The following is a 12,117-nucleotide window of genomic DNA, read 5'->3' as shown; positions in this document are numbered from 1 at the left end:
GGGGGGAGAGAGAAGGGGAAGGAGTGGGGTGAGAGAGAGAGAGGCAAGAAAGATTTTTTTTCAATTTTAAAACATGACGCAACTCCTAAGATATATTAAGTTGAACTAACACAGCAAATTCTTCCTGATTCTGACAGCAGAGTAGTGTCTTTACTCCTTTACTTGTTATATCAATAGTACAAAAATGCTAAACTAGCAGTGGCTTTTCGCAGGGCAGAAGTGAAATTCAGCAGACTGACCTGGCAACTGAACCAGCGGTTAGTAACAACTGCCTAAGCTTGCAAAAGCTGTTGCTCTGGGCCTTAGCCGACCAACCTCCTTCCAAATTTCACAAAGCCCCTACTGGGCGCATAGCTGATAGACAATCACTGTTTTGGTTTGTTTTTTTCCCTAAAACATTTTCTTCTCTTGTGCTATTTATGAGCATACTAGACTGCTAACTCATGCCAAAATTCACTTTTGTACGTAATACAAGCTAAAAACACATGAGAAATTTTGATAGCATGGTACATTTTCAGAATACAGATAGAGCCACCGTAATCAAAAATGTGTTAACAGAAATGGTTTGAACAATTGAAATTCAACTGGTAAGGATTACAGATTTCATTCAGAAGGTATCTTTGCATATTTCTATATGCAAAACTGTAATTATGAAAAGCCTTTTCTTTGTACATGTAATATTTACAACACATATCTGCTTTCATATATAGACTCTAGTTTCCATTCTTTTATATTTTAAACTGATGTGTGGTTTATTTAGCAGGAAATCAATTCTTGCCCTTAATTCTATCAGAGTATGAGCTGTCTGCCTAGAAAGCAAGACGTCAAGAGTAAATTTATGGATAACAGCCCACAGCTGAAAATTTGCAGATCTATATCACCAAGCATATTAAACAGTCCTCCTGGGTAACGTATAACCAGTTATACGTATAACGTATAACTCTCATAATTCAGAGCACACTATGGGAAGAGCTATTACAACCACATCTATTCACCTTCTTTGGTCCAATCCATTTCCAAAAGAAGCTGTGCATATTGTCAACATAATGAATGAAATCACAAGACTCCTCATAAATTTTAAATGGCATAAGGGGTTTCTTCACCTTCATGTGAAATCTGAGTACTGTATGCTTAAATCAAGGTGGTTTTTTTTAATTAAATTATGCATTTTGATAAATATGCCCTTTTATCGGCTACATCAGCATTCTGTAAAATGCCTGAAAGTGTAAATGTACAGCAATATTGTAGTTGTGTTTTCTTAGATTAGTTCTGTTTTACTGTGCAACCCTTTCAAACTGCACCATTCTTTGTAGTAGAAGCTCTTCCCATATATCTTCCATCAGGCTTTAGAGATTCTAGTATTTATTTTAGTATGAAGAACACTATAAAGTGAGAATATTTTTTTAAATGTACCATGAAATTCCTTGAGGGAGGGTTTTGGAGATTATTGTATGAAAATAATCTATGAACTCTAATAATAGAAAAAGAACACCATTTCACTGTAAATACAGGATAAGAATACTGCATGTCTTATGTTCTGTCAATTGTAGCAACACAGAATATATTTTATTCTCTGTAAAGCAAATGTTTCCTAGAATAATCCATTTATAGAAAAAAGATTTGCTGGGTAATTTTTATAAGTGAACTAGAAAGCAACTAGGTGAGTACTTTAAGGTGATGGTCAGAGTGAATATATTCAGTAAAATGAAAATTCCTGTTCCTATTGCACAGCAGCCTTCAGTATTGTGATGACGTTCTGTGGGCAAAAGGAGTGAAAATTTTGAGAGGAAGCAGATTTCAAAGACTAAACCAGGAACTGTCAAAAAGGAATGCACTGTATAATGAAAAGTGCAAAATCAAATCCATGTAAGTTTAAAGACGATCATTTTTTTTAGTACATCTTGCTTTTCCCTCTGAACTGTTTCCACTGATTTTAACACACAGCAGAAAGGTATCATCAGGATTTTGTAAATACAGATAAAAGTACCAGATACATTATGAATCATTTATATTGCTAGAAGCAAATAAAAAAACCAGTAACATAGGTGTTGAGTTGTTTGAGTATTTTGTTCTCAATTTTTGTCAATGGGAAAAATATTTTTTGGATTTCTAGGGATAAAATTTGGAATTTGATAGCAGAATTTGAAACCTTCATAGAAAAAAAAATACATAAATCCAGTACACCTGGGTACAGGCACATTTCTCATTAGAACACTGCAGTGAAGCTTAATTTTGAAAATACAGTTTAAACATGAGCCTCTCTCCTGCTTTCTCATTGAGCATATAGCTCGTGATGGTGGTCTCCACAAATGCAAGCTGAAGTCCAAAGAAATGGCAGAAATAATTAAAAAACAAAAATACCCCACCCTAAGAGTACCATCACTGAATAATCCTTGATATAGAGAAAAATTATCACAGGAACTTTTTCTACACGTACATCTTGATATCACTAAGATACAAATTTAAGACTAGATACAAACTGTGCAGCATGGAACAGTATAACAGAAAACACAATGTTAACTTCTGAACTAAAGGTCTGGTCTACTGATATTTCCCTACAGTGCAGAAAGTACAGAAATTGGATATCATTAGTTTTGAATATTTCTCATTTTGTTACAATATATATCTATAAGAAGGTGAAGTTTGAGAACGAAATATACACTCTTCACATAACTGGCAACTTCTTATGTTTGAGAAAGGTGAATCTGGAGAGAATTTTAAGACAAATTCTAACTAATTCTCTGTGGACTATGTTCAGACTGATACATCTTAAGTTAGATCATATATAAAGAGTTATTTAGGTATGTCACACTTGCATACTTTTTAGCTAAATCTGCAATCCAAATCTGAAACCTGATACTCAGAGGTAGATGGATTTGTCACAATCCCTGAATGAACTTTAGGACCAAAAAATACCAGATAACTTTTCCAATTTGTTGCTGGTCTTATAACCTCCACATCCCTATTTCTGGCTGTCCATTTTATTTTGGGAATTGCCGTGCCAGCAACTTAATTTACAAATCTATGGTTTAAAAGAATTTCCAGTTACCCTTCTACCAGAGCCCTCACCCAAGGACTTCATCTCAAGATTACTTTGGGTCATAGGAAGTTGGGGTTAGACCAGCTGTCACATGTTTGCTCCTAGCTTAAGGTGCTTAGGATTGCTTGCTAGAGATTTTTTTATGGCTGTATGGTCTGAAACAGCTACAATAGCAGTTCAGTGAAAGACAGAAAAAAGACAGAGGCCACAGGGCTGGTATCCATTGGTAAAGCCAAAAAACAGTATGAAATAAAAATGGTGACAGCATTCTCTTCTGCTGTCCAGAGGAAGGTTCTATCTACAGGCACAAAGTAGAGAAAATTACGAATGCTACTCTTCTTTTATGTGAGTAGGCTTAATGTCCAAAATACAGCTTGCAAAACACTTAATCGCAGAGTGAGAGAGCAAGGTCTTGACCAGTTGGTTGCACCAGTTGGTGAAGACCACTCAGCAGAGTTCCAAAGGACCCCAAGACAAATGTAGAACAGCAGACCAATAAGTGGATAAGAAAATATACCATTGGCAAAGGCAGCTCCAATTCCAAAACAAGTTAACAGATTTTTGTACACCAAAATCAATTTCCAGCAGATGTGAGATCAGTGGTATGAAGCTGTGACTACTTTCAGCTGATCTTGTTCAGGCAAGGGAAGGTTCCACCATCTCAAGACAATAATCACAGATTTATTTACAGTACTGGCTTGATTCGATTTAGGCTCACAAACAGGTTTAATTCACCTTGACTCGCCTGAAAGAGTATGGCGCTTTTGGTGAAGTATTGTGTGTTAGTCCAAGTATTGTCAGGCAACTTATTTCATCAGCTGTTCTGAATCTAGTGTAAACTTGAGAGTTGGAGCAAGGAGCTAATACCCATCTTAAAATTATGTTAATGTCTTTTATTTGTTTTATTATGACACTGAGATTACTAAAATTAGATATTTTGTGCAGTAAGTTATCTGAGTGTTGGATTTTTGAGAAATGCAAATCTTTTTTGAAAAATGCCATCTCACAGAATACTTATGCTTATATACGTGCCTCTTTAGCACCTAAATTTAATAATGATGACACTTGCTTTTTCTTGATCTCAGGCAAATATAGTGACTTTCAATGTATTTTCCTACCATAAAACACACAGTAGACTTTCGCTACTTTACAAAAGGGTTAGAACATCTAATGAATTAAAACATTAAAATGTACTTCAGAAAGTTATGATTTAAATTATAGTCTATCATAATCAAGGGAAACAGACTCTGTAGCTTGTACAGATCTCAAATATTATTTCTATAGCACTTACTTTCTATAGAGTGCATTAACATGATCAAAAATCAAAGATCTAATTACTGAATAGAACTTCTCGCATTTTTATACATCATGTTATAGAATACCTCTGGAACCATTTTCATAAATCTAACCTTGGTCAAACCTACAGCAGTCCAATGGGATTCACCAGTTTCGATTACCAACTAATAAGCTAGTAATCAGCTTCTGAAAAGTATCTCTGCAGTAAAATATAATTTAGTGCAATTCTACATTCACATCTGAAATTTACTCAGAAAAACTGTTTTAAAAAACATTTAAAGATATACTACAATAAAATATTTAAAATAGGCTGAAAACATGTAATATTAAACCATAAAATAGTCACTGCGAATCACAGATTGATATAAAACACTTCAACACATTGATACTATAATTGTTCTATTTCTGTAGACAATATCAAAGCTTGGAACTTTTAATGAAGGTTCATAGCTAACAAACTGGGAATAGGGAAACTAAAACCAGTAACTTAATGTTAGAATATTCAGCCTTACAGGGAGACCAAGACTGTATTTCTACCTATGCTACAGTACTAGCATATTTCTGAAAAATAGGGGGTAAGGTTGGAAGAAGAAAATATTTGTTAAGAAACCAAAATGCAATCAGAAATCTTTTGGTGACTCAGACCAGGTCAATGAGGAGAAGAGATGAAATCCTATTTAATTCAGTTCTGAAACACCTACCAACTTTCGAATATTTCATCCCAACAGCTTACAAATAATATTTACCATGGATGTGAAATACAAAGCACTCACACATAACTGTTGTGTTCATAAGTGAGGAATTACTTGAATGCTAAACATGAGAGATACTCAAATTTTACTTTCAGACACAGAATAATTGACTGTTTTCACTCCTTTCAGAAGTCATGTGTCAGGTTAAATTCCCATGACTGCACTTTTTAAACCTTCCAGACTTACCAAGAATCAAAATCATTTTATATTTAAAATTGTTTCAGTGCAAAATAAGATGAAGTATGAACTCTTCTCTATAGAATAAAAGCTTTTTGTTGTCAGCACTGTTTTTCCAGGTAAAATCTCTGTCAGGTACTTTTAAGTTGCATACAAAGTCATGCTCTTATAACCATTTACTAAATTTAGCGGAACATAAGCGCGATATAACACTGTCATCTCCATAAGTTTGTATCAGTAATTTCATGAAGTTTTTCCAGCTGTCCTGCCACAATTGGCCTTCAATCTATCATTCTGTACGTTTACTTCACAGGTTTATACTGCACTTTCCAATAGCCTTCTACATTTGAATGTTCAAAATCTTTAGCTTGAGAATCTCATAGACCAATACTGTCTGTTACTTTCTGTAGTGCTTACCAAATAAAAAAAGGTATAATACAGTGCTTAGCAGATATACAACCAGCTTGATTATTAATGGCAACAGATAGCCTGAGAAAGGAAAGGAACAGGAAAGAAGAAATTAAAAGGCTCTGACAGAGATAATTGAAGATTATCCTAATAACCTCTCTCACCTCTGAAATGTTCAATAATCCATGTTAAATTTAGGTATCAATAAAAGAAATAAGGGTTTGGAGTTCCCATTACAGTCAATACCACCAATGGAGCCCAGATTGTGATCCTGCTGTCCAACTGCTAACGTTTCTATTTAAGTATGAGCGGAATCTCTCTCTGTCATATTAATACACTCAGTATGAATGTAGTATGTTATTATTCAAAGATAGAATTTGGGACTATAAAGTGGCCAGACACCTGTGTGAAAGTTCAAAAGCCTAATCACTAAGTATTTAGCTAAACATATATTTTGAAATAAAAATATTTATTTCCATTCATCACCAGGAGGAGAACTCCTGCATTTTCCTTTAAACTCTCATAATAAAACACTGCTTCAAAATCCTCTTAGATCAATGTGGTGAGAATCTAATTAAATCAAGTTACTGAACTGTATCAGTAAACAGTGGTTTTAATTCTGTCAACTTAGTGTCATTAATGCCAACCATACATTTTGTCATGTTTACAAAGAAACCATGAAAAAGTCACAGTTTTGCTACATAGTAAGTTATGCTCTCTCGTATGACTTTAATGGGTTCTGTTAGGAAAACAGCAGCCAGCCAATTTAAAATTTTCAGGCTTCATTTTGTCAGCATCTGTGATCCAAGGGGGTCATTCATTAAATTATGACCTTTTTTCTTCTGTGTGGTTTAACAGCCCAAGGAGAAGAAAGAGAACAAAGAAGATATTGTTGTAAATATAAGAACAGTAAATAAGACTCCCAATATTATTTAATTAACTGCAAGTGTAACTCATTAACAGATGATTTATCACAATGCCATAAAGATTTGACTGTAACATTAAAGATCCCTTTTGATGTAGTCAGCCGCTATTACAATCTCACATAAGGAGGCTCCAGGATACATACAGAGAAGAGTAATAAAATGGTACCCCCCAAGAAGTTATATGGAAAATATTATTAATTCTCAGCATAAGTAAATTGCATGTAAAGAATCCTTAAAATTATTTGGTGAAACACTATTAGGGCACCAACAGCAGGAGAAAATTCATATAGAACTATGTTTTTAATCCATATTAAAATCTATGGCTTTAAACCACTGTAAATTCTAGAAACAAATTCTCTAATACCTATGAATGCAAGTCAATCAAATTTGCATTTATATGCATTTATTTGTCCATTATTTAAAACAAAATGTCTAAAGAAAATTGGTAAAAACTGATTTCCACAAGTGCTCTTTTTTTCCACTAGTTACAAAGTGTGGTGACTAAGCTTGATTTAAGATATCTAACTATTAAAATGATAGAGATAATTGAAGTACATTTCGTGCAACAACCCACCCTTGGGGCAACAGACAAATCTATGTGGAATTTCTTGAACAATGAGGATCTTGTCAAAAATCAGCATCTTTAGGCACTACAAAATATAAATAAGAATAAAATAATAGTTTATAGGCTTCACCCTTAAGGCTCCATCAGAGACTTTTCAAATGAAATAAGTCAAAAGATGCTATGAAGACAGGAAAGGGATTTTGCTTGCTAGCAAGCAAAATCTTGCCGAACTTTAACAGATGAACTAGTCTGCTGCAAGCACTGAAAAAGTTATGTATTAATGTAATCTGTTTATTTAAGGAAGTCCACAAAATAGAATAGGATCAGAAATGAAATGAAGGTGTCACTTCTCTAGAATCTCTATTCAGTAGAGATTCTCCACCAAAATGTAGCAGGGGTCACCAAAAACAGAACAATCTCAAGAGGTGTAGGTCATACAACTTTGTTCTTCATCACAGGACTGTTCTCAGTTTTTACCTCTGATGTTTTTGGATGTGTTTAGTAAGACTGGTTCAAAGTTGTATGATTGACATCTCAAGATTTACAGCCTCAAATGGAATGGGGCTTGAAGAGTTGTAGTTTCACTGTGCAGCAGCACATCTTCTGCAGCCTGGGGAGAACCTTGGTCCAGATGCAACTTCTCATCAAAAAACATGACTTGGAAACAAACAGAAATACGTGTTTCTTTAGCATTTCGCTATATAAATCTCACAGTCACCCTGATTGCAGTGCTAGAAATTCCCTTCAGTTTATTAGTATCCTCCTGAATATAACAACCCAAAGACTGCCAGAAAACAACCTTAGAAAGAGAAGATTTCATTAGCCTGTAAATACCCAGGTCAGCACTGATTTTTTTTTTTTTAACTGGCCCTAAATTGGAAAAAACCCTCCCATATATTTCCTGCTCATTATTAGGAAACTGAACCCCCATATCTGACTACCATTCTGTAGCTTACCATTCTGTGAGGAGGACCTTCAGCTGCTGCAAGTACCTTCAATAAAATTTGATGAATAGGGATTTGGTTTTAAAATACAACATTGTATCATTCTAGGTTCTAACCATTTTACATACAATATAGACAATATGTACATCTATAATTCAATTTATTAAAAGGGTATAAATATCCTTCTCATGTGTTGATGCAACTTTTTAAAAACTGTAAAATAAACACATTTAACATTTCCCCTATTACTGTTATTAAGTCTTCTGATCCTCTGACCTGGTTTAAAATATGTACTGAATTTAGACCCTAAAGAGAAAAAGTTGAGATTAATGTTCTAGACTGTGGAATGGAAGAGCAGGAAGCGGAATTACTTTCTTCTCACAGGCAACATGAACCTCATACACGCTAAGTAATTATGACAACAGGGATCCCAAATCTTTTCACATTTTGGGTTCTCAGCAGCACCAAACACTGCTTTTGTGCCAAGTCACACGGGGAAAGGAGAAAATAATGACTGACTTTCATAAACAGCATACACATCTAAGAACCCACGCAATGGACACGAGTGATGTGTTGCAGCCATTCTACTACTGCATGCCAACTAAGTGCTTCAAAATATGACCTCTGAGTGTCCGTAATTAATATTACCCAAATAGATTATACAACTTCAAAATTAGACTACTATTACATACACATAATAAGCATTATTAAATTATTATGCAAGCTTTTTATTTGCCAGAAAGTGTATCATCATTATTTTAAGACAACCTCACCAATTTATACCAGTTAATAATTTTGCTTTTACAGCTCAAGAATTCCCGTAGTGGTAGACTTACATAATAAGTTCAAGATCATTTTGAATATCTAGTGTTCACCAGACTGCATTTGTTCATCTTTGGTCCTTGGATCAAACTTCCGCAGCAATTTCCAAAATCAGCTTGTTCATAGAAAACACATGGGAGACCTATCAGGATATCTAAAGAATATATGAATCTTACAATTGCTGTTGCTTTCAAAGAAAATGTTAAATTTTCTTCACTGAGATAAAGTTAAAAATTGGACAACTTTTATTTTCATGTAGATGGATCTCATGACAAAACCAGTATGCACCTCTTATTTTATTCATTTTATTCTGTCAACTGCAGGTATGAGACAAAGGCAAAAATAGTAGTTTCTTTACTGAACCCATGCCAGGATCAATCACACTGGTATTAACATATCATAATGCAGGAGTACGGCTAGTAGATTAGAGTTACTCAAGTGGCTTACTTCTAGCCTGAAGTAATACTTTACGTTAATAAGACTAAATGCTTTGTACATGTTTTCTGAATACCAGGGACTGACATGTTTGCTAGCCCTGCCACTGCCATCTTGTTGCAGCGATATAATATCTCATGAGCTTTAGCAAACAGGGTACAGCTGAACACAGGAACTGAAAGAAGCCACACAGTACAGCTAAATGTAGCTGCTGGCAGAAATTTCTAGAATAACACCCCCAGGAGGGCTTTTACAAACCACAAGATGAAGAGTCCTTTCAAATTTAAATTTCCCTAGGTAGTTAACTGTTGCTGCAATAGCGCATCCTGTGAATTGAAAAACCTTCCTGCGTTGCCTTGCATATAGTTGTAACTCCATTTAAATCCTAAATACAACTATTAAAGAGTCTTTGCAAGATCTAAATATTTTCAAATGCATCAGTTCATTCACACTTGATCTGGAAAGCTATTTTGTGTCATACCTGATAATTAACCACAGGCAAAAGCTAATTAAAAATATTTAAAAACAAACAAAAAAACTGCCAAGTGGTGGAGAGAGAAAACTGAAAACTGTACTTAAAATTAGACAGCTGAAATACTGGTTGCGAAGCTGAGAACAGACCACAGTCCTCCACTTTGCAGGTAACACAACACAGAATCAAGTATCACACTGTCTAAATACTTATAATAACCTCAACCCACTTTATGCATTCATAAATTCTGTAATCCCCTTAACATCAGAAATGGTCACAAGATTAAAAAATGAGAAATGACCAGAAGAAAAAAATTAGAAGGCCAGATACTCAAGACTCTTTCACAAGGTGGCCACTATGACCATGCCTCAAAAAAGATAGATGAAAAGGGAGATAAAAAGGAGGAAATATTCCACATGAAGGTGCTTTACTTTGTTTTAATTATCAAAACTAAGCAGGATCTAGACAAACTTTCAGACGTTAAGATGCACTTTTTTCTGCTAAATAGAGTTCAGAGATTCAGACGTCCTTTGTTTTGCTAAATCAGGTATAACTTGACGTTAGCTAACAGATTTTCAAAACATCATAGATTCCTCCCAGTGAAGACTCATCTCGAGAAACCGTATTCAAAAGAGCAGTATCTAGAGCTTACCTTCTCATCACTGTCATTTTTAAAACACATCAGATGAGGTGTCCTCTCTCTCTTAAGTGATAGTACTGTAGTCCAACAGATGCACAGAAAGCACTGACTGACCACAGACAAGCATACGGTCTAACCAGGTAAGGGAGACAAATGTTTGGTCTACTTATTTAAAAATCTAGCTAACATTCAGTATTACAGTCCAAATATCATGGGATAATGTAAAGGTCAAACACTATCTTAGAAGGCCAGAAGAGGCCCATGAAAGATTATTGTTCTTTTAACTTTCTGGGTTTGCAAGGTATTTTAAACATGCTACAACAAACATGTTAACTACACCAACAGCCTCCTCCTATCTCAAAGGTGTGCGCGCTGTTCCTATGAAGTAGTGCTTTTATTGACCTACAATACTCCAGATACTCTTCACGAGTTTTACAAAGCAATCACAAATGCCAGCAAGGAAAATGTAATTACAACAAAGTCAGTACTTCACATTCTATGGAAGCTATTTCTGTTTTGATCAGAGATCCAAAACCATCTCATCATAAACTGTTTAGAATCATGAAACTAAGAGTCTTACTCTGTCTCACAGATTCAGCTAAGCTATTATTTGATTAAGGATTTGGTGTAAAATTTATAACTAAGTTTTCCCTTTTAATGTTAAACAGCCTTTGAATTCAGGAAAAGTGCAAACTAATACAAATCTGCTGCAGAAAAAAAACTACTGTCAATGTCCTACAGGACTGAGGAACACACTGTGCATGATCATGCATTTAAATATCTTCCAATAGTATCTCTTTACTAAGGTCATACTCTGCACCAGTTTAAAAATAGACCATTCTGAGGGTAAAGTGGATCTTATGAAGCCGCAAACATCACAGCAGGCCTTCTGGGGATACAGGATGCTATTATCTTCAGCTTACTGACAATATACTTCTCTTTAAATGGCAACACCACACTTCTCTCATTATATTTGCCCCAGTTCTTGGAACATGAAAGTTATTGTTCTGACTGAGAATGTCACTAATTTGTCCCTTCAAGCAAACATATAAAAGACTACATGACACAAGAAATATGCTCACTAGGTGTCTCTTATTTGCCTTAAGACATACACTGTTAACTACTGAAATCCTAGAGGGTATTAAGCTATGTATCTTGATTTTAAGTGAACTATGACTTTTTTTTTTTTAACTTCTACCTTTTTCCCTAGTTCATATTTTTATTTATAGGAATTTCAGTTATAAATTGTATGTCAGCTTTATAAAATCAGCTATTACAAAACTTTATATAATGGAAAAAAAGTATAAGACAATTAGATTACAATACTTCAGTTAATTTTAACTAAATTAATTTTTAAAACTTAATAAGCATCCCTTCTTACAAGATGAAAAGTGGTTTTCCCACGACTAAAATTTCTTTAAAATCACGGCTGACTTCCTAAATGGTATGCTGCAACTCAGCCAGAGGAATCACTGTATGGCCTGTGTTGATCAGCACGTCAGAGTACATGGTTATACTGACCAATTTCTGAAAAGGCAAGTAAGAGTCTATTTAAGTCAAGAGAGGCAGAAGTAGATGGCTTTCAGCAGATAGCACTACATTCTCCTAGGAAGTTCAATACATACTTTGCAAGATTGGAC

At 34.7% G+C, this 12,117-nt stretch overlaps 1 protein-coding gene across 3 annotated transcripts in view; it reads right to left on the bottom strand.

Annotated features, from left to right (window-relative positions):
* The window catches only part of IMMP2L (inner mitochondrial membrane peptidase subunit 2), a 140,344-nt gene that overhangs the window by 107,629 nt on the left and 20,598 nt on the right, over positions 1 to 12,117 (bottom strand). Inside the window, exon 3 of one of the 3 annotated variants that reach the window (XM_026071785.1) lies at positions 6,978 to 7,821. The exons of 1 other annotated variant lie outside the window; for it this stretch is intronic. In XM_026071785.1, coding sequence (XP_025927570.1) covers positions 7,809 to 7,821 — 13 coding nt within the window. In that variant the 3' untranslated portion in view covers positions 6,978 to 7,808. Of the gene's footprint in view, positions 1 to 6,977; positions 7,822 to 8,890; positions 9,085 to 12,117 lie in introns of those variants that run through there. One more of the 3 variants, XM_026071760.1, reaches the window with a different exon arrangement.

The sequence above is a fragment of the Apteryx rowi genome, unplaced genomic scaffold (genome assembly GCF_003343035.1).
Source record: "Apteryx rowi isolate R43461 unplaced genomic scaffold, aptRow1 scaffold_1085, whole genome shotgun sequence".
Lineage (NCBI taxonomy): Eukaryota > Metazoa > Chordata > Aves > Apterygiformes > Apterygidae > Apteryx > Apteryx rowi.
The sequence above is the reverse complement of the archived record's forward strand: the minus strand, read 5'-3'. Positions and strand labels throughout refer to the sequence as shown.